This window comes from Rhinolophus hipposideros (assembly GCF_964194185.1).
Source record: "Rhinolophus hipposideros genome assembly, chromosome: 15".
NCBI lineage: Eukaryota > Metazoa > Chordata > Mammalia > Chiroptera > Rhinolophidae > Rhinolophus > Rhinolophus hipposideros.
Genome location: NC_138061.1, coordinates 33,109,968 through 33,133,705, shown reverse-complemented (window position 1 = coordinate 33,133,705; position 23,738 = coordinate 33,109,968). Strand labels below are relative to the sequence as shown.

At 34.9% G+C, this 23,738-nt stretch overlaps 1 protein-coding gene across 4 annotated transcripts in view; it reads right to left on the bottom strand.

Moving 5' to 3' along the window:
- Nucleotides 1-7,134: 7,134 nt before the first annotated feature.
- The window catches only part of ATAD1 (ATPase family AAA domain containing 1), a 32,538-nt gene continuing 15,934 nt past the window's right edge, over nucleotides 7,135-23,738 (bottom strand). For all 4 annotated transcript variants that reach the window (XM_081075150.1, XM_081075147.1, XM_081075148.1 and 1 more), the window contains exons 6-10: nucleotides 23,541-23,647; nucleotides 18,678-18,767; nucleotides 16,013-16,063; nucleotides 7,915-8,048; nucleotides 7,135-7,280 (exon numbers count right to left, since the gene is read on the bottom strand). In XM_081075150.1, coding sequence (XP_080931276.1) covers nucleotides 7,160-7,280; nucleotides 7,915-8,048; nucleotides 16,013-16,063; nucleotides 18,678-18,767; nucleotides 23,541-23,647 — 503 coding nt within the window. In that variant the 3' untranslated portion in view covers nucleotides 7,135-7,159. The remainder of the gene's footprint in view (nucleotides 7,281-7,914; nucleotides 8,049-16,012; nucleotides 16,064-18,677; nucleotides 18,768-23,540; nucleotides 23,648-23,738) is intronic.

The following is a 23,738-nucleotide window of genomic DNA, read 5'->3' as shown; positions in this document are numbered from 1 at the left end:
CCAGAACGCTGTTAGAACTGAATACAAAGAACCACAAACATATAAACCTGCAACCCAAACCCCTCCCAGCTCAAATACTGACAGGATCAAAAGGCAGATCCATGGGAGAATAGGGGTTGGGCTAAGCCTGGTCAATTCTTATTAAAGCTGCAGTCCTAAACCAGCCTAATTAGACTCTAGAGGAGAAGGAATGATCAGCCCCTCACCCTGACTGCCTGTGGGGACAAAGCCCCAAAAAGCAGTTTCCAGGCTCTCGGCCTCACATAGAAAGGTGCTGGCTCAGGTAGTAAATGGCCATCAACTGTGATCAGATGGCCAGCAGCTGTGGCTAGTTGGCCGTCAGCTGTAACCCGTAAGCCACTGGCCACTAATATAACTGCTGTGGCTACGCTAGCAGACAAAAACGGGGGCTAGCAAGAGCGGATTGCAGAGAGGCGGATGCCGCCAGTGAGAATTGATCACCTAGATAAACAGCTGGGCATGGCAAGGAGCACTCCATCATCAAGAGCTATGGGATCGGACCAAACACTCCCTGAAGGTCTCCACACAAACTACTGTACATGCTCATACCTCCAGCATGCTGGCTCACCTGAATTATAATACTGCCCTTCATTTAGCATATGCTTATGGCTTCATGTGATTAGCTGGTCATGTTTCATTTTTTTGTGTGTCCAGCCACTTTTCCCACAATACGCAATTTCCTTTGGATGAAATACAGCTCTCCTTTTTCATTTAGTCTCAATGAGTCAGTAAATCTGGATACTTGCTCTCAAACCTTTTATGCAAAAGGAGTTCCTGGAAGGTCATTTTCTCAAAGCTCCAAGCCTTATAACCGTTGTTTAGAACTCTGTTAATGTGGTAGGTTGCTTGACTCCATTTTGTTCTTTTTCTGGAGTTTTCCCGTTCTTTCATTTGGGATGTATTTCTTTCCTCATTTTGAGTACCTCTCTGTTTGTTGCTATGTGTTAGGTAGATCTGCTGTTTACCAGTCTTGGCCAGGTGGCCTTATGTAGTAGGTGCCATGCGGGGCCCAAGGACACAGACTCCCTGGGTGCTCCAGGAATGTCCCTTGTATGGGTTGTGTGTGCCCTTCTGTTATGGTTGAGCGTTGGTTGCTACTGGAACGTCATTGGGTGGAATTGACTCAGGCTGATTGGCTGTGGGATTTTGCCACATCCAGTTTACAGGCTACTGTATGGAGGGCTTACCCCATTGAGTGGGATTTGCCTCAGCTGGCTCTGGTGCCTGTTGAGACCATCCTTCAGGCGTGCCACTTATGGGGCTAATTGGGCAGTGCTCTGCTCTGGTCTGAAACCAATCTCCAAGCATGCTGGCTGTGGGGCCTCTTGTGAGTGGCTCCGGGGGCAGGCCCAGGTCAGCCACTGCCTGTGACCAGATAGGGACTACTTGGTAAGAGCTACAAAGCAGTCCGCATTTGTTCACTACCTGTGCTAACCCTGGAGGCACGTGGGAGAGGCCACGCTGTGAACTGAGGACAGCTGCCACCACTACTAGGCCTGGGATAGCTCCACAAAATGCCAGGACACCCTGAGGCCTGCTGCCACCTGCCAGCTCACTTACGGTTCAGCCACTGATAAAGCCTTGTGTAGGATGCAAGTTGGGTGAGGCAGGGTCTCAGGGAGTCTAGAGTGGGAAGAGTTGTGCTCACCAGGTGAATGTAAATTCTGGTTTGGTGCCAGTGCTGAGTGAGCCTGGAGCAACTCAGCAAGTCTCAGAGCACACCAAGGCCAGTCACCACCTCACCGGGGTCTGTCAGACTCTGTAATTTTCCAAGAGTGCAACGTGGGTGGGGCTGGCTGCTCTAGCAGAAACTGCCTCCGGTGTTGAGGGAATTGGGGGGGTGGGATCCCAGTGAGTCAGCAGGGTAGAGCTGCACTCACTACCAATCAGATTCAGATTTGGCCGTAAGTGTAGGGAGGGCTCAACACAGAAAAGATGGCACCCACCTGCGGGCTACAGGGGAGGACTCCTCACAGGGAAAATGCCAACTCCTCCAGCCCTCGTCCTGAAGCCACGGAATTCAGTCTACCCCCACTTCCACCCCCGTATGTCTCCAACACCTCCTGAGTTACTCTCTGCTGGAGCCCAAGGTGAGTGCCTGGGAGTGAGTATGTGTGTGGGTCATTTAAAAGAATGTTTGGGTTTCCCACAACCTTCTGTCCCACCCCGACAGTCGAAATCCCGTTTTTCACAGCCAGATGTTGGCTGTGGGGGCTCGTCTTCCCAGCATCCGTACTCTGGGCTGAGGAGGCCAGTGTGGGGCTGGGGTCTCTCGCTCCTCTGGGGAGAAGCTTTGCGGCCGAGATATCCCTGCCAATTCTCAACCACTGCACGGTGGTTTGGGTTAGCCAGTTCCGTGTCTCTGAATCTCCTACCATTCTAAATGTGGATTCTTCTTTATATTCTTAGTTATAAAACTTGTTCATCCAGACTTCAGGTGGTTCTATAATTTAGTTGTAATTTTAATTTGGTCATGGAAGGGAGTAGGCAGTGTTTATCTACTCTGCAACCTTGGATCTCTAATCCAGGATGGTTTCTGACCTGGGTTTGCACCTGGGGTTGCAAAATCACTTCCAGGATTTTGAATCTTGAATGAGATAATTTAGAGATAAACAGTTGGAAGTTCGTTTAATCCTGTAGAGGAATAAAAGCAAGATTCTTAAGCAATTCCCAATCACCTTCTGGAGCTTCTGAGTTTCTATCCTAACTCCAGTTCTTTAGCTTCCCTTTGACCTCATGAGCTCCCCGTATCCTTCAAATAAATTTGTTATTGCTTAGGTCAGCTAGAGTTGGTGGCTTGCAATAGAACCCTAACTGGTACTCTTTATATTATGCTCCAGTAGATGATGCTAATCTCCCTCAGACATGTCTGCAAAAGACTTTGTTTTACTGGATGATATATTATCATCGCCTATTTCAGTATCTTGATTATTCTTAGAATTTCTGGAAGCTACTGAGGCATACAGCACTGTTCTCTTCTAAGTTCCAAGTTTTGCATGTCAGTAATTATTTCAATATGTTTGGCTCTAGTTTTAAAACTGAGCTGTCATGATTCACAAACTGGTGTCCTTGATGTCCACACCAGCGTTAACATTCACTGCAACTGCATTACAAAGCACAAAAGCTTACATACTTTCAGTGTTTTCGTAATGAGACCTTTATATGCTGTTAGCATTAACAGTGTAAAATTTACACCAGTGTTACTGAGGATGTTTTGTTTTTACTCCCATTGCTAACTGGTTTCTTTTAGGTTTGATCTCATTTCCATCTGGAATCTGTGCTATACATATCCTCGATACAATTCCATGAATATGATGTCTTCGAGTTCTCACCTATACATGTAAAGAGAGATCTAACTTTTGAAATGATTAGAGAACTGTATATTTGATAACTAAATTGACAACAAATTTAATAATGAAAGCCCTCTACAGATTTCTGTCAGCTCTAAATGGAATGATTCTATGGCTTTGAGGTTTCTGGTTGGTGCTGAGGTTTTAGTTATGCAGGATATATGCTCAGCATATCAGAAGTCTATTCAACATTCTGATATTGACCTTAAGAGAAGCTAAAAAGAGAATTCTAAAATGTACATTATCCAATTTATTTTCTTTATCCAGAAGAAAGTTATAACATTTGTCCACAAACAACACAATTCCACTAAAAAAAAAAAAAAAAATCTTACCAATGAGATTACCAAAAACTCTTGCCATTTTTATATAGGCACACTCAAGGCTCCAGATAGCCTCATCTAACACCAAATCTAAGTAGTAGTTACAGCTACTTATGTTAGGTTATTACGATCCATATAGAATATTTATCCCAACTCAGCTTCTGATAACAGTGAGTTCTGGGTCATGCTGCAGGTGGGGGGGTGGAACAAACAGGAGAAAAATCATAAAGGAGATACTAAATTCATTCAAATATTGAGGTACTATACTCTATTTAAAAAAGGCCTGAGGAAAGTATGAGACATACCAGACTTCTCAGAAGTCTTCCAACCATGAGGCTTTTAGAGAAACATCACACAGGTAATCATTTCAATCTCATTCTTTAGAGTATACGTTTGGGGATTATGGAAATGGCTTAAGCATGGAGAATGCTCAAAAACTGAGCCGGGGCACCAGATACGCACATCAGTGTGTAAAAGTAATAAAATAATGTGACAGCTAGCATCTGAGCAGGCACTGTGCAGAGTGTCTCGTATGCATCATTCCATTACACAAACCTGGAAGTAGGTGCCACTGTCACTCCATTTTATAAAGGAGAAACGGAAGCTCAAAGAAGTTAGGTAACTAGTCCAAGGACACAATTAATGGGGAGCCTGGATTTAAACTAAGGCCAGTCTAACCCTCGATCCAGTATTCTTAACTGATACCCAAAATGAAATACCTCAGAACCTAACTCCAACTACATTATCTCAAATGCATGCCTACATCAGGATAGATCATATAACACTAAACGTTCTTTAAAAATAGTTTCCTCAATTCCACTTCTGGGTGTCTGAAAAAAATGAAAACACTAATTCAAAAAGATACATGCACCCCTATGTTCACTGCAGCACTATTCACAATAGCCCAGATATGGAAGCAACCTAAGTGTCCATTGATAAATGAATGGAGAAAGATGTGGTATATATATACAGAATGGAATTTTACTCAGCCATTAAAAAGAATGAAATCTTGCCATTTGTGACATGGATGGACCTAGATGGTATTATGCTAAGTTGAAACAAGTCAAAGGACAAAAACCATAGCATTTCACTTATACGTCACTTATACGTCGAATCTAAAAAACAAATGAACAAACGAAACAGAAACAGACTCATAAATACAGAGAACAAAATGATGGTTGCCAAAGGTGGAGGAGGGGGAGAAGGTGAAGGGGAATAAGAGGTACAAACTTCCAGTTATAAAATAAATAAGTTACAGACATGTAATGTACAGTATAGGGAACACAGTCTATTGTAGTAACTTGTACGGTGATAGATGGTTACTAGATTTATTGTGGTGATCAATTCCCAAGGTATATAAATGTGGAATAACTATGTTGTACACCTGAAACTTATATAAAATTGCATGTTAACTATAATATAACTAACTAACCAACTAACTAAGGAGGGCCTCTCCCAGCATTTATCACCCAGGGAAGATGCATGTGTTCAGTCAGAAACTGTAAGCAAGAAAAAAATAAGTTTCTTCAATTACCTTAAAGCGTTAAGATGCCTAGATGTGTGTCATAGTTGCTGGGATTAATGTATTTCTCCAACTTCATGTGATGATTAAAACCATGGTAAATTTAATGACTACTACTACTGGATATTCTGAATTTAAGAGATAAAAAGAAAGGACACGAGGAGGAATACATCATCCCTTATTTTTTATCAAGGTCATCAGATGAAAATTAAATGATTACTGAAATTCACACTAAACAAAAATAATGATTAGACACTAGTATTTATGCTATAAAAGTCTGAAAGCTACACAGCAAGATAAAAACAGTCTTAAGGGCAAGTTTTATATACCAAAACCACCCCAGAAAATTTTATGTAACTGAAAAAGACCAAGGCATAAGTAGAGAAAAATCAATTTGAGGGACCTCTTTATTACACATTTATAAAATAATAGTATAATTATTAAAAATGGAGATGAAAGTTTTTGGTATCCTGTGTTTTGCATTCAATTTTTCAATCATCTTCACAATTTTTCAAAATTTGCTTTATGTTATCCATAACCTCTACCCCACCCACCACTCAAAGCAAACTGAAAAACAAACTATTCAATAGGTTCTAGTGAGAGACTTATTATCCAAGAAATGAATCCAGTAACTCACAAATAAAGATGAAGAGTTTTCAAAGAAACATAGTAACAAAAAATATACGAAGCATAATTTAATCTTTCTGATGATTCAGAAGGTGCTTCAAGGTTGCACTGTGCCTCCTGCACTGTGTTTAGTGCCCGTAAGAATTCTGGTTAGTGACATTTTAGACAAAAAAAATTGTTCACCTACATTTAGTCCCCACTGCATCAAATGCCTAGATACAATATGGGAATTTTGACGAGTGTATCTGTACTAACTAGGGCACAATTATAATATGCTAAGAAAATTTTTAAAATTTCAGTTACAAAATGAGTATTTTTAGCACATTTAGTAACAGCTACTTGGTTCAAACTTTCATTTTTGATGATCAAATTGTATCTGACCATAATTAAAGGACATATAACTTTACAATAACATTTAAAAAAACCATGGTTACAACAGAGCTGTTACATTAAACGAAGCAAGGGAAAGTCACATGTATGTATTGAGTGGCACTGAGGTTTTGCCAAGCCATTCTTTTGAAAGGCTTTCAATCCCCCCTTACATATACATCCATTTAAAAAATTACTCGGTGTGCTTGCAGAAAGAGATGAAATCAGTGTTGACCATGCAACTGCCTGAAAACCATTCAATGCTGATCACTGAACAAGTATTTTTATTTGATTATCCTGAGCTACACCTAAGTATTCAGATGTGGCTGACTCCCAATTATTCAACTGCAAAGAAACGCTCAACTTAAGAAAAAGCTGAAACAAGTGGCAACTGAAAATGGCTGAACCACTGTAATTTATAGATACAACCTTCAATCTTAGTTTTGCTATATACTATTTGGTACTTTTTGATTCAGCAGTTGGGGTTAAAAAAAAGTTTCTTATTCAAACATATCTACAGAATGTCAATATAAAATGTGTGAATATATACATTTAACACACACGCGCACACACACACAAACACACTCACAACCACACTCACACTCACCTATCTAGAAAGCAGCACTTAACCACATCCCCTTTCTTCACTGAATCATTTGTTACTTTTAAGACCAGTTTAGATGCTATAAGGCTGCAACATATGGCTAAAGAGGTCAAACTCGAGCACCCACACTCAGGCTGGATTTAATTGTTCCTCCTCATGATTGGTGACAAGTAGTAATACCGTTTATATAACAACTATATCTCAATAACTTAGAATTCAGAGTACAAAACCAGGGTCATTCAACTCCCTCACTGTTTAAAGAACATTCCTCCTTCCATTCTTCTTCCCCTGATGGTAACGGCACACCAAACCAGGTCATACTCAACTGTACAAATGAACTTTACTCTTAATCTAAACAAACATGTGTTAAAACATTCTGAAATGCTGCGTCCTTTGATTTCTTCATCTTTTCAATTGCCCGATGCAGGTCCTGTTGTTGCACAGGCCGAATTTCATCTTCATCGTGGCTGAATTGCAAACAAAACAACCACATATTCAAATGACTTTAGAATACACTTCCCTGAAATATTTTACCATGATTAAAAAATCTCTTTCTCATCCAAGACCCCAAAGACAACCATAATTAGAAGATTCATGTGAACCCTTTTAGGAATTAAGCTGAAGTGACAAATGGCTTATTTGTTTATTAAATACATTATCATTAACAAGCTGAAGTCTAGTTCCAAGTAAGGCCCCCCTATTTAGATGGGAATTTCTGGAAGACAAAGCATTCATTTCCATATGAAATGAAACTTAAGAATTTAAGAAGGAAAAGCAATCTAGGAGTAACATAGATCCCTGTTTTCCTAGCAGAGATGGGCAAGCCTAAGTTTTTGTCAGCTTTCTGTAACCGAGTCCATGAATTTTCAGTAGGAATTTAGCTTTTATTTCTTCCTCTTCATTTTAGACCCGTCTCAAAGCCTCCCCCCAATTCATTTTCAGAACTCCCCTTTAAAAAAAGGCAAGTTGGGGGGATTGTTAATTCCAATTTACCTTTTATGCTATAAGCAGGTTGGTATTGTAAAGCAAAATAAAAGAAACTAGTCTAAAAGCTCTAACAGGGTTTGATACATATTAGAGATCAACTCTCTATACACATACCTTTCTTCTGATGTAGAATTAACATATTCCCTAACACAGAGGAGGGCAGCATCTCGACACATCTCTTTTAGGTCACTTCCTGAAAACCCATCAGTTTCCTGGGCAACTTCTAGCAGGTCCACATGTCTATCCACCTTAAACAAATATATGACATGTTTTTAAAAAAAAAACAAATGCAAAATATACTGCAAAGGATCTATCCAAACATTCTTCTTAGTATTAAAGAATGTTAAGCATATTGGAACAGCAAGGAAGGAGAATCACTAAAAAAGTATTTTCAGTTTCTATAAGTTTTTTAAAACATAAAAGCTTAAATTTGAAAATTTATTAATTGTCACTGTAACAAAAGTACTGGAATCTCGCTAGACACATAATGGAGTGATAGTGAAGAAGACATTCAAACAATGTTGGATTCACTTTAGAAGCTCTTAGAAAGGTCCCGAGTTAACACTTTTCTATAATATATTCAACATACTTGGCAAAGAGCTGGCATCATTAAGTCCCAAGTCCATTACAAAACACATATTTCACTGACCTACTCTAACATTCATTTTAACTGCAATGCTTTGGTCTTCTATTACCTCAACATTAATTCGGCACCTACAGTCTTGCTCCCCAACATAAGCTTATGTATAGTCAAGCCAATTAAGTGATTGTACAGGGCACATAACAGACTTGGGAAAATAAACATACCAAACTTATATGTAAGTTAAGAAGAGAAAATAAGGGAGAAAAAATGTTCTTAAAATAATTACCATCTATTAAATGATTCTTATGTGTCATTCATTGTGCTAAGTAAGCACTTTATATGTATTCTCATTTAATCCTGTCAGGTTAAGTATTCTCATTTTCATAATAGTGAGACCTGGAAATAAATTGCCGAAGGTCACACCATTGCCAGAGCCAGGAGTTGAACACAGTGTAGGAGAGATCCTACTGTATTCTCCCTTCCCCCGTTTAGCTAACCATTTGTCTTAATATCTACTTTTTCCCACTGATGTGAAATGCCACTTTTATTAGTTACCAAATTCCCATTTGTTTTTGTGGAAGACCAAGTGTTTAAGTAAGAAGAGCAACTTTACACAAGGACAAGAGACTTGCAAGTGAGAAGATACGGGGTCTATTGTCAGCTCTGCAACTGTGACTTCACACGACAGTGTTCTGATTCCTAAATGTGGGGGTTAAATAAATAGAAATCGCATACTCTTTGATAAAAAGAAAAGTGAACTCAGAAGGTAGGTGCGAAGGAAGCAGTGATAAGAAGCAAAGAAAATTGTAAACATATAGGTAAATCTAAATAAGCTTTAATATATAAATAATAATAATAATAATTTAATTTGGGATAGAGAAATCATATAGAATTAAAATGCTAGATAATAAGAACATGTAACACAGAGGGGACAGCTACATTAAGGCATTCTAAAGTCTTAAAATTATAGTACTGGAAAGAGGACAGACATATCATTAACTTGAACTTTAGGTATACATACCAAAAGATTTTAAGAGCACCACTACATTTTAAGGGTACCACTAAAAAAGAATGCATAACTTCCAAACCAGTAGAGGAAGGGGGAAAAAGGAATAAAAAATACAATAGAACTAAATAACACGGGGTGGGGGGTGGCATATGGAGAGAAAGCGTAATACATGGAAAGCACTAAGACAGAGAATGAATCCAAATTTATGAGTAATCATCACAAATCCAAACAGACTAAACTAGGCTGGTGAAAGACAAGATTAGACTGTATAAAAAAACAATATGTAGTTATTTGAGGTTTATTAAGAGTCATACCCAGTAGGGAGAAAAAAAAAAGGCTCAGAGTTACATTTAAAAGGAAAAACACCAAAAGTTGAAAGTAAAAGATTGGAAAAGGATATTGAAAGCAAATATTAACCAAAAGAAAACTAATGTAGTTCTATTTACATCACATCAATAGGTTATTTTACTCAAAACAATCTGGAATAGAAATCATTATATAATGATAAAAAATAATTCACCAAAAAAAAAGTAACAATTTGGAACTATTATACATTTAACAACATGTATATACAACAAAATGAACAAAATTTCATTGAGAAATGGACAAGTACACAATATTGGGAGATTTTAAACTCATGTTTCATATACTGATATTATCAGACAATAAGTTCCCAGGGCTAGTTTTAGTTAGTACCTATGATCTAATAATGTACACACATAAAACTTGACAAACTGATTACAATAATTATGTATAATTTGGATATTAGCCCTTTGTTGGTCATAAGGTTGCAAATGTTTTCCCAATAGCTTGTTCTTTCACTTTGTTCATGTTATCTTGTCATACTTCTGCAAGCATCAGTGTGATCATAGTCAGACTTGTCTGTTTTTCTTGTAGTTTATACTTTTTTGTGTCTGAGGAACACTTTTTAACAAGAGTACATATGAAATCAGACATACCCAAGGATCTAATCTCCCTACTGTTTATAATAATGAACAAGTAAAAATAACCTACACATATATTATGTATCTGTCCATAACTATGCTTGGAATTGATACAGCTACCAACTTCAGGACAGGAGGCTGGCTAACAATGATGGTGATTAGGGGGAGATGAAAAGCAAAATATGTTAAGATCACCTCTTAAGTATGAGTGGTGAAAATAAGGTTATTTGCGTATGTTTCAAATATTTCATAAACTGAAAAAAAAACTACTTAAAAAGATCTTCCAAATTATACTGAGGTGTTAAAAATTAGTCCTCTTCCCTAAAACAATCACCACCACCCTATCCCCTGACCACTTTTTGTTGGGCCACATTATGTTCAAACCACTCTCATATCTTGTGCATGACAGGGTGATAAAGTTACAAAATTGAACAAAACAAGTATGAGAAAAGAATGAAAAGGAGAATATTAGAGTTACTGAGAGAGCAAGATTAATTAATCGAGGCAGCATACCATAACGGTTAAATAAACCGCAACTCAGTATATAAGTTTTCTGGGTTTCAGTTTCAACTGTAAAACAGTACTCATATGGACTCCTTATATGAACTGAGGATTCAGTAAAACTGTGTACATTTGACACTTGAACAACAAGGGGGTTAGGAGTGCCAGGCCCCATGCAGTTCAAACTCCATGTGTAACTTTTGACTCCCCCAAAACTTAACTACTAATAGCCTACTGTTTATTGGAAGACTTACAGATAACATAAACAGTCGAGTAACACGTATTTTGTATATTATATGTATTATATACTGTATTCTTACAATAAAGCAAGCTAGAGAAAAGAAAATGTTATTTAAAAAATCATAAGGAAAAGAAAATACATTTACAGTACTTGTATGTATTTACTGAAAAGAAATCCACATAAAAGTGGACCCACGCAATTCAAACCCATGTTGTCAAGGGTCAACTGTATATCCCACCACAATGCTTGCACATCGCAAGTACTTTAAAGAAACCCTTTTTATAAGGTAGTAGCTATTGGATAAACCATGAAGTCATGAGAACTGTTTTCAATAGGCAACTATAAAGGCAATTCTCCAGTTCAAAAAGTTTTTAAGTACTGGGAACAATAGTGGAATAAATTAATGGACTTCTAAAATGGCTTGGAAGACCAGCACTTATTTGTGTGCGCTTATTTACTACATCTACCATTGGGTGTATACTTGCATGGTACTATAAGCATTTTACATATATCATTTGATTTACATTCTCAAAATGATTCTATGAGATTGCTGGTGTTATCTCTAATTTCCAAGTGAGAAAAATGAGACATAGAGACCTAAACCATATTTGCCCATGGTCACACAGCAGGGAATGGGCAAGCCAGAATGTGGGACCCTCATGTCTGTCTCCAAAGTCCATGCTTGTTAACTATTCCCGCTAATACAGAAAATGCATACATTTAGGTTAATTTGTATAGGGAAAAAAAGTACCTCCTTACTGTAGAGTCAAACACGATATTTGTATAAAGGTATATACATTTTCTTGGTTCTAATTCTTTTTATACTTAAAACTTTACACCAGAACTACTACAGTTTTTTAAATGAGCCAGTTGTGTTAAGATCTATCGAAGAATTGTGAAAGACCAAAAAATACTATCATTTCAAAAGCTTCATTCTTTTCATCAGAGAAGAAAAACTCATAAAATATAAAAGTTTGATAGTCTATTTGCATCGAAAACCCTAATTCCGCCCAGCAATGTATACATACAATTGCTGGTGCTCAGTTTACTAAATAAATGTGTATGTAACTTATTTGAGGCATCTTTTAACAAAATTACATTAATGTCTTTCAGATTCTATTGAAGTAACAATATTCCCTCAGCATATAATACCAGCTAGTGGGAAAGCAGATGTTCCCATGTCAGCAGTTATCCAGAGGGCATTCATTCATATTCTGCATCATACAACTGATTAGAGACTAATCCTTTGTGCTTTCATGAATAAGAAACAGAATGCTAAAAATTCTCTGTACCCATGACAAACATAACTCTATGTTTGGAAAAAAATTTCCAAAGATACCACTGTTAAAAAAAAGGAGAATACTAAAATCAAAGTTAAAATTAGACATCCCTAAAGAGTATTATGGTTAAATATGAAAATTGATAGCCTGTGTAAGGTATGGCTATCTTCTGAGACACAGCTTACATCTCATTATTTATACTCATCATATACATGCAAATCATCCATATCTACATTAGACCACATATATGCGGTTTGAAAAGGTTAAGTTCCAGCTATGCAGTATCTTTCATTAAAATCTTTTAAACTAAATAATTGTATTAGTTAACTTGATATCTCTACAAAATTGTTAGCTACTACCTTCCAATACTTGTTAAATTTCTAGCCACATCATAGCCACCCTTACTCAAAAGAACTTGTGATATGATTTTATCCCCTTTGCTTTCTTCTCTGAACTGCTCATTAATACCTATCTTTGTTAAAGGTTTACCAATTACGTGTGTTTTATCTAAACAGTAGTACAACTACACAATGTCTTTTTGAAAGCAGTTATCAAATATTCAATTAAAAGGCAAAATGTAATTTGTTGATTTCTCATTCATCTAGGACAGTAGTTCCTTACTTAGAATAAATACGAGGAAAGTTTTAGTAATTTCCCTGAAATTGTAAAAAACATTTCATGTTTTTTAAGGAAAGACTATATAGCTTCTATCTTTTTATTTAAAGGGCTCTGTGACCCCCAAAATGGTTAGTATCAATGATCTAATCTCTGTAATTTGCTAGGTTCTTTAAACTTCTGCAAAACAGTATACATGCTGTTTTGATATATTTTAAAGAAATACATGAACAGAACACTACTGAAAGATACGAGAGATGACAGGAACAACCAGAAAGACACACATGCTTTTTGGGTAGAAAAGATTCAACGTCAAAAAGATCTTAATTCTCTTGAATTATGATCCACCAAAAACTAGTGTTTGTTATTTCTGGAATAAGACAAATTATTTCTAAAATTCATACAGAAAAATGAGCAAAAATAACCAGGGAACTTTGGTTTGGGGGACAATAAGGAATACCTAAGCTGTACTTGCTACTAAAATTTATAAAGCTTCAAAACATTTTTTTATAAAGCCTCGATAATTAAAACACTGGTGCTGGTACCTAAAGGCACAAAAGACCAATTCAAATTCCAGAAACACAGCCATCACATATGAGAATTTAATATACAATAAAGGTGGCATTTCTAATGAGGAAGAGATGGCCTATTCAATAAATGGTTTGGGACAACTGGATATCCATCTGGAAAAACAAAAGCAAAGTGCATATGATATATCCCAATAAATATCAAATGTGTAGCAAAGGTTTAAACGTAAACATAGAACCATAAAGGACATCCAGATATTATGTATCTCCTAATAGAAGAACATAATTCTACCTAAGAAGTAATCCTGTTTCCCCTCTCTGCCAACCTGAACCTGAATCTAATCTAGTCTCTTAATCCAACTACCATTTTTAGAGGAACAACTAACTGCTCCTTGTGCAATCAGCAAAATTCAGATTATGGAAAAATCTGGACAAACCCAACTTGGTTTTTTACAACAAATAAATTGAAAAGAAAGGTCAAAAAAAGGACAAAGGAACAATCTATAGCCTATAAATTAAGAGAGTTAAAAAATAATCACGTAATTACAAATTATGAACTTTATAGGAATCCCAAGTCAAACAAATAAATAGTTAAAAAAAAGAAACATTTAGGAGACAACTGGAAATTTAAACAGACTGGATATTCAATGATAATAATGAAATATCAATTTTTTGTTACGTACAATAATGGCAATGAGGTTAGGCTAAAAAGAAAATTTCTTATTTTTTAGAGATAAAACTAAAATATTTACAGACGACATATGATGGGAAAACATGGGAGGTGGATAAGTAGATACATTACGGAACAGAATGAGCCATGGGATTGATGGTAATTCAAAGTAGGAAACCACTGAAATACAAGTATCCCTCACTATGGGAATCTTATTTGGTTTCTTAGTTTGGACAGCAAGTTCAAATCGTGAGTTTAAGTAAAGTTTAATGAAGTTTAGGATAGGGAGGAATACCATTTTATTAAAATATACTTGGTTATAGAATTTTGCAGGAAAAGTAACAAGAGTTGGAAAATTCCTTTATAAACATGGGAGTGAAAAAAGTCTTTTTAATATAGATCCAAAGCCCAGAAACCATACAGGGATAAAAGAAAACACCCCAGTAAAATCAAAAGACAAACTGAGAAAAATATTTTGAAATCCTATAGATTTAGAAATCTATAGGATTTGTATTAGGGAGATTAGGGCAAATCTCCCTAATACATTAGAGGTCCTACAAATCTTTAAGAAAAAGAACACTGCAATAGAAAAATGGGCAAAGAATATGAGCAGGTTATTTCAGAGAAAAAAAAATTCCAGTGGCTCTTAAAACATATAATGTATTTCAGAATGCAAATTAAAATTATAATGACATACCATTTTCTATCTATCATGTTGGCACAAGATTCCATAACATTCTGTTGGCAAGGCTATAGGAAAAAAGGCACTCTACTATTGCTGGAATATGAGTAAACTGGGCATGGACAATTTGGAAATAGCTACCAAAATTAGAAATATCTAGCAATTCCTCTTCTGGAAAATTCACCCTATTAATGTTCCTGCACAAGTGTGAAATGACATATGTATAAGGTTATTCAATGCAGTATTTTTAATAGTGAAAAACCGATTAAATAAATTGTAGTATATCTTACACAGTGCAAATAAAAAAAGAGAACAGAATCAGGAAACTATATGCTAATATGGAAAGATTTCAAAGATAAGTGAAAAAAAGCAATGCATAGGGGATTTATTAATATGGTTTATGTAGAAAAAGAGAGAAGACCAATAGTATATTTTAATTTGCTTAGATAGGCAAAATACCATCTGAAACAATACAGAAGAAACACAGTGGAGGAACTGAAACTTTTTCCTGTACACCACTTAATATATTTTAATTTTTGAAACACGTGACTATGTTATCTATTTTAAAAAACCTAAAACACTAAAATTATTGAAGATTTTGATTACCATACCTTTAAATCTAAATTCCAACTTCAAAAATACTGCAATTAAATTAAAAAAAACCCATACCATGTTTCCCCCAAAATAAGACCCAGCCAGACCATCAGCTCTAATGCATCTTTTGGAGCAGAAATTAATATAAGACTTGGTCTTATTTTAATATAAGCCCAGGTATAATATGATACAATATAATACAATACCAGGTCTTATATTAATTTTTACTTCAAAGGACGCATTATTGTTGATGGTGCGGCTAGGTCTTATTTTGGGGGAAACAGTACTTCTGTGTAAAAATAAACATCTTATATAATTGGAAAACAATCTGAAAAATATCAGAGGATTTTAATCTGTAAATAGGAAAACACATGGCTTTTTAAAAAGCAGATTATCTTTCATTAGTTCAAGTATACCATAGTTGTTGAGTTACATGAACAGGCAAGAGTTTTACAGTAATTTACATGAAGTTCAAAGCTACATTATTCTCAAGTTCCATTTTATTTATTTCTGAAATAATTTAATTAACATAAGTAGGATAGGGAAAATTGTAATTTTCTACTTACATTTTCATTTTTCAAGATGAGTTTCAGGATTGCTTCTCTTTGTTTTAGAGCCTGAAAACAGGATAATTTCCAGTTACCATTTAAAAAAAAAATTAGGATCAACTAGTTTTCCTAGTATTTCTTCCTTCCCTTGTAAACTTAGCTGACAAAACCTATAGGGAATGACAGAAACTCTGACAGAGGTCATGGGGACCTCTGCCTCTGGCTGAAGCAAGGTCGATTCTAGCCTCTAGAGTAATCATTCCTGGTTGTCCTACTGAACTATATCTTCTTATTCTGAATCCCCAGTGCCAGCACAATGTCTGGGAGGTGACATGCCCTTAAATCTTTTTTGAGTGAGTAGATGAATACCTATGACTACCAATGTCTTTCCTCTACAGCTCTGCAAATTTCCTTTCCTTCATTTAGGAAACTTCTGAAAACACCACTGTCATAAAATTTTTACCAGTAATTGAAGAGATGACAACATTATTCCTTTAGTTCCTTCATTTCAACATGTAACTTCCACGTTCACTAATTTATATTAGTAAATTTTTAGTGTTGATAATATATTTGTTCATATGATTGTATGCTTCTCCCCCACCCAGTGACGATTCATATTATTATACCAGAGAATCGAAGCATTTATAAAATACTTTATACATAGTCAGTATAAATGCTTTTAAGAATTATTAAGGCTGAACTCATGCCTATTTCCACAACCCTTGAAAGAACAGAGCTATCAAATCAAATGGCCTGAAAAAAAAAACCAAACCCTGTTGTTTCTATAACTCAAGTGTGTTAAGTATAACGTGGAGAGGAATTTTAAAGTAAGGGTTAATCATACACTTTGACATCATATAGTCATATAAAAACAACAAAGTTACCCTAAGAAGTATGTGTGCATTTGCTAAAAATAGAATGAAAAGAGGATTACAAAATCAGTTTCTACATAAACAGTATACAAATTTATAACAAATTTGTTTATTCTGTTGCAACTCATTTTGATAACTCACAAAAATATATTAAACTTACAACTTTAGTACGGACTATTTTCCATGCTGTGTATCCTATGTTCTATTGTACTATATTCTACTTTGTTTTCTATTGGACTACAAGCAGATATTCTATCGATGTAATCTTCGTCTTCAGAACCACTGAGGTAAACTAGTTTTCTTTAAAACTGTTCTGATGTCTTGCTAACAAAATAAAGTCGAAGTTCTTGTGCAAAGCCTACAAAGTTCATCTAAACCTGGCAAGAATCTACCTTTCCAGTCTCATCTCCATCTTTTTCCCTTGGTACCCTAACTGAACTTCCTCAGAAGTCACCATTAAACATGATCTTCCACATCTTCTTGCCTTTGTTCATTTTGGCAGCAAAGCCTTTCCTTGCCTCACTTGCCTATCAAATTCCTACCATGCTTCATAGCCCAGCTAGATTCTTTAAATTTCACCAGCTTCTCAGACAGAATTATTAGTTTTCATCAACTCAGGCTCTCACAGTTCTTTAAACATACTTTTGTAAAGTACATTTTACATTATTTATTTGCATATCTGATGACTCTGCAACACAGAGTTGAGGACAGGGGCCAAATTCCATTCACCAGAGCCTAGCGGGTATCCGACACATATTAATGCTCAATAAATATTAGTCATGCTAAATATTTTATATAGTCTCCTACATCAAATTAAAAAAAAAAATCTCTTCATTGCTTTATCAGGTAAATTTTCTCATGGGGCAGTTAAGTATATGCATACCCGTAGAGGAACCAGAGGTTTTAGCTGTAGCAAATAGTTGACCAGGGCAATTTTATAGAGGCTACAACCATCGATCTTTAGGGAACCATATTTATTGCCACAAACTGATCTGATAAGACGCAGAATATAAAATGAGATCACTTTTAGCCAGATTATAAATGAATTATGATATATTCACTTCAAAATTTGAAAGAACGACCCTAAAAGTTCCTCTACACAAACATGTAACGTGCTGATTGTATAACACATATCTATCTTCTATTACTAACCCTGTTTCTTTTCTTTCTTCTTCAATCTAAAGGCAGACAGAATTCAAGTTCTGAGTATTTTGCGCAAAAATTATAGAGTAGCAAATTATAATCATCTACTTGAGGGTATGTCTTAACTAACAAAAAAGAATGCTAGAGAGAAAACAATACTCGTTCAACACCACCCTCACATTAAGTTAAAGTGTAGTATCTTAGCTACTGGTTAATCATTAATCCTGTCAGAGGAAAGCACTGATTACAACTGCCAACAATTAATCAAATCCCAGTTGTTTTTCCTGTCAGGCCTTCTGAACAGAACAATTCTTTAACCCAACCCCCCTAATTTCATTCTATGCTAAACCAAAATTATAATTTAGATTTTATGTGTCTTCCATAGATAACTTGCTACATTCTAAAGAAAATCACTAAAGTGTCTAGGAAAACTTGAGGTAATTATATATTTGGAAGAGAAGCAAATAATATTGATCTTAGGAAAGAAAGAAAAAAAGAAAAGAGTAGAAAGAACAAAGAAGCAATCACAGGGTTTCTTGCCCTATTCCTTCCCTGCCTATCATAAATGATGAGGCCTATTTAAAAAGAAACCATTCCCTTCTTGAAATCACAGGTAAAGGCCTAAAAAAAGTATTTAACTGTTCATAATATTAATCAAAACCACCTACAGGCTGGTTGATGTGAAATCTGGTAGGCATTCTTCTCATTATAGCTGAGTCAAGATCCTGAGGACGATTAGTAGCTCCCATCACTATGACCTAAATATATATAAAAAAAACCAAAGGTGTTAAATCCATCAATAATATTCTTTTTAGGTTGTTATTATAAGGGCTTAGAAAATACAGAAAATTAAATGGCATTTGAACTAAATCTTCTATAAGAAATCTGATATTAATCTAGTATATATTACTCAAATATTTATAGATATAAATCAAATTTACTTCTAAATAAATCAGATGATACAAAGCTGGTAAGATTGATGCACTTGACTGGACTTCTAGTAACGCAAATAATGTATGGTTCAGTTACTGAAAAATTATAGATTAAAAACGATTGTATTTTGCAAAATATGGTTGCTTAACAGCTACATGTTGAATAACTAAAAGCCATTTATGTTATAACTTGGAAGTAAACACAGGGGGATACTTCAAATCCCTTAATAAAAATATTAAGGAGAGAATTGTTTCCTCTAAGTCGGAGTATGCTGGTAATAGTAACAGATCCCTACTTTTCCTCTAAATTTCATACATCATTATATCAGCATGTATCATTACTGCAGGTGACATCCTCTCAATGCTAATAAAACCTCAAGCAATCCAACTTTAAGAGCAACAGAGTAAAAGTAAACATCAAAACGCTGGACGGAATTTTTTAAAAATTGCTGGTGACTCTGACAACTTCTGCATCAACGTCATTTATTTATAAAGGATATAGAGATGAAAAATCAACACAAATAAAGATATGCAAGTTAATTTCTAAAGGACTTTAATATTACCATTACTGCTGACATTTCTGTATACCGCAATAACAGCAAATATTTGCTCTCCAAAATGAAATTTATTGGTATTTTAACGGAATTTTTCATTTATTGATATTATTTTATTTCAGACTAAGTAAGGGGTCTTAGATTTCTGAAATAATCTAAAATCTACCTCCAGAACATATTAAAAGACCCATTAAATCTTACATTCTACATCTACTCTTTACATTTAATGATATTCAAGATCCAAATAACTTTTCAATTAACTGTGAGAGGCTGCCATCTAGAGGGAAATAATATAAGTACAAATACAAATTTGAGAAATGTTAGCTCCACAATATAATGCAATTTTGTGTTCGGGTTAAATGGTCCTAAAAAAAAAAAAATCAAAATATTAATGCTCTTACCAATTTTCTTTATTTTCTACAACTCTAAAAAATTAGTAAGAAAGGAACATTTCTACCAAATATAAAATTTAAAAAGTCTTAAAGTGATCAAATAAACTAACTGTATAAGATAAAGGATAAATATAAGTAAGTACATTTTGAGATAGAGTATATTTAAAGTGTTAAAAGAGAGATTCAAAAGTGTTATGGAAGCGTGTTGAAGACTGACTATATTAGGTGGTAGAGGATCACAAAAAGCATTGTGGTTGAGGCAGTACCTGAAAAAACTAAAAAATGGCTATATTTCGAGAAACATTCTAGGAAAACAAACAGCCTAAAACAAAACAAAAAAACTCAGAATGGAAGATGAAATGCTAAAAATTAGGATGAAGGAATCCAAATAAACCTAGCACATGGTCTAACGAATACACATAGGATAGTTATAGATATTTATGATAAAAAAGCAAGAATGATTGCAACCACTTGTAGTTTCACTTAAAGAAGCAACATTTAAGGGGCAAAACATAAACTTTACTCATATATTAACTTTATTTACTGTAAATGAGCTAAAATTCAAAATGGGAAGCAACAGTAATTGTTTAGCATTTAAGCAACAAAATTAATGTACCATTTAGGTATTAGTTAAGATTTTTAAAAATCTTTAAGATAAAATATGAAGGGACATTTTTTATCATTTCATATTTAAGATAATCAGATCTAAATTTATGTCTCAAAACTTTATGTCAATGAATATCCTAAAAATTCTGTTATCTTTTGCCTTATGTCTCTTAAGATAAAGAATATGTCACCAGTTAACTTGGATTTCCATTCATGGTGATAGGTGATTAGGTTGGGCCAGTCAACTGTTTCTGTTTCCTTTGTGGCCATATCAGGCATATAAGAAAGCTAGTTGGAGTACTGGGCTCCATCCATAGACATATAATAGATAATTTTAGAGAAAAGCTAACTGGTTCATATGAAAGAAGAATATGTCTAAAATTATTATTCAAATTAATAATATGAATTATAACCCCCTCAACACAAAAAAAGGAAAAAAATGTTGCCCAAGATTTATAAAAAAGTAACATTGTTATTTGCTCTTTCAAATAAAAATCTAAAATAAGCAGTAAGTACTATTAGCATGATAAGAAATTATGGTTCTGAAAACTCTGCTTTAAGTTGTGCTGTATCAGAGCAATGATGTGGGACTCTGGATGAAGTGGCTCAAGTATATACTTCATCCAATTGTCACTATTTCCTTGGTTTTTAAAACTATAATCTGATAGGATATAATATAATATTAAGCTATTTTCTCTCACATGGCCCAACTGTATAAGTGATTTAAAGACTGTTGCTTAAGGGGACATTAGTTTTGGGAAACCTGAATTGCACAGATGTATCAGTACCAACTATAATTGTCACCTAAATTTATCTAAGTTGTGCTTTCTCGCTAAATATCCAACAAACACTTAAAGCAACTTCCCCTCATAATGAAATTATATTTTCATAAAGGTGATGTAGAAGTAGGGCATGTGGCTTAATTTTCTTCAGAATGGTGTGTGTCCTACTGTTGATTTATGGGAATGTGGTGGATATAGATCATTTACCCCTCTGCCCATAAAACATATAAAAACAATAAAGTATTAAAAAAACTCATAAATTAATCAACAAATCTGCAAAAAAATAAATAAAGGAATTAAGCTGAGGACAGTAGTGAAGCCTATGCATACGGGAGGTAAGCAAGGGTAGGAGCTGACCACATGCCACGTGGACACAGAGTGGGGTGTGCGCTTGGATACCCTACAGGCCAGAGAGCCCGATGAGAGACCACCCTATATAAAGCTGAGACTCATCAAGTACTACAGCCTGAGAAAACTGGCAAAATATTAGAAAACCCATTCAGCAGAGTCAAGTCTTGATTCTTGGAAAGACATATAAACAGATCAACACCCACATGAAATCTCTGAGATTTCATGGTTCAAAGTCAGCTAACATGGATCTTGGACCTGAATTTACTTATCTGTGTTGGGGGAGAAAATCTGGCAAAACACAAATAAAAAATCCACTTAAATCAATAAACTTTCAACATAGGTTCTAAAATTCACACACAAAGTTCTACCAAATATGTTTTTTCCCCACAAAATCACACAAGGAAATAGCCACTATAAACTGAAAACAAATGACAGAACCAGATGCACAAACAGTCATGTTAAAATTACTGACTATAAATTATAAGTATGTTAACATATTTAAAGGAATAAAGGAGAAATAAAAAAAATCACATAGCAAATATTTATGTAGTAAATATATATGAGGCACTGTTATAAGCACCTTTTTACTCCAATTAATTCCTTTAACTCCTACAGTAATTCTGGGGTGGATACTATCCTTCCCTTTTTATACACATTACTCCCTCTATTCAGATAAAGTAGTTATATAATTTGGCCATGGCCACACAGTCAGTAGATGCCAAGGCTCTGGGTTTTCTATTCCAATTGAAAACATAAGTTGATGGGCAAGAGCCCATGAAAACAAACACAACAAACTTGAAAAAGAATCTAAAAGAATTTTTACAACTGAAAAACTTAATAACTGAAATAATAAACTCAATGACAGTGTTAATGAGCAGAAGAGAGTCAACTGAACCTAGAATTATCAATATAGAAAACCAAGGTAAAGAAATTACCCAGAATATAGGAAAAAGAGAGAGAAAAATACGAAAAAGTTAAAACACATGAAAAGTAAATAAGATATCCAATGAGCATTTTGAAGACATAAATTTTTAGAAGTGATGGAAGATGATTTTATATATTATGTTTTTTTAAAAGGGCAAAAAGAGATTACGAAATAGAAAATACCTAATAAAGTTAAAACAACGAAAGAATAGCATTAACTTTTTCAAAACTTTTCCAAAAGATACAAATAGGTGATGCATGGGGCAAAAAAAAAAGAAAAATGTTTCTAGAACTTCCATTTCCAGCAATATGGCAGAGGAACAAACATGCCAGACGATTTTTTTTTAAATCTGCTTTTAATATACATCATTGGTCTGGCAAGAAAGTATAGAATTAAGTGAAAATGGGAACCCAAAGAAGAAAACTGAAAAATAATAGCTGGCTTTCTCTTTGGGGTCATACCAAGGGACCTTAGTTTTCAACAGCCTTCCAGGGAGCAGAGATAAAGCCTAGGACAGATGACTGTCCCATATAAAATTGGGATCCTAAAGGAAGGTGCATGTGACAGGAAGTGGGAAAGTGTGGAAGTTTTGGCAACTAATGGAAATAAGTGACATAAGAACTGAGAGTAAAGACTATAAGGTTATGATGAGAGTCAACAGAAACATGTACCCATAGCCACCAGTCATTTCCTTGTCTTTGGCACAATTGTTCTAAAATTCCAAGGAGAAACTTCACCTGATTTTTTCTCTTCTGTTATATTTGTTTCAGGCACTAAGGCAATCCACAAACATTTTGTCAAACATGACGACCTCAAAATGGATGAAAATGTATACAAACCATATTCTTTCAGATCTCCATCATTTAAAGTTAACTATAATTATGACAAAGACTTTTGTTAAAAAGCCAAAAATTTTTCTATGAACACCACCATCACAACGCTCCAAGTTTAAGGCAAATTTGAGTTTAAGGCAAATTTGTTTCAAATACCTGGCAGCTGTGGTCAGTATCCAATCCATCCCAGAGACTCATAAACTGTGCTTTCATCATGGCGGTAGCTTCATGGTCAGAACTTGAACGGTTTCGTAGAAAGGAATCTAGAAGGAAAAAGTACTTAACTTTAGAAATTAATAACAAATTATTTACTTTATATAATTTCAAATCATTTAACCAGAAGCTGACAACTTT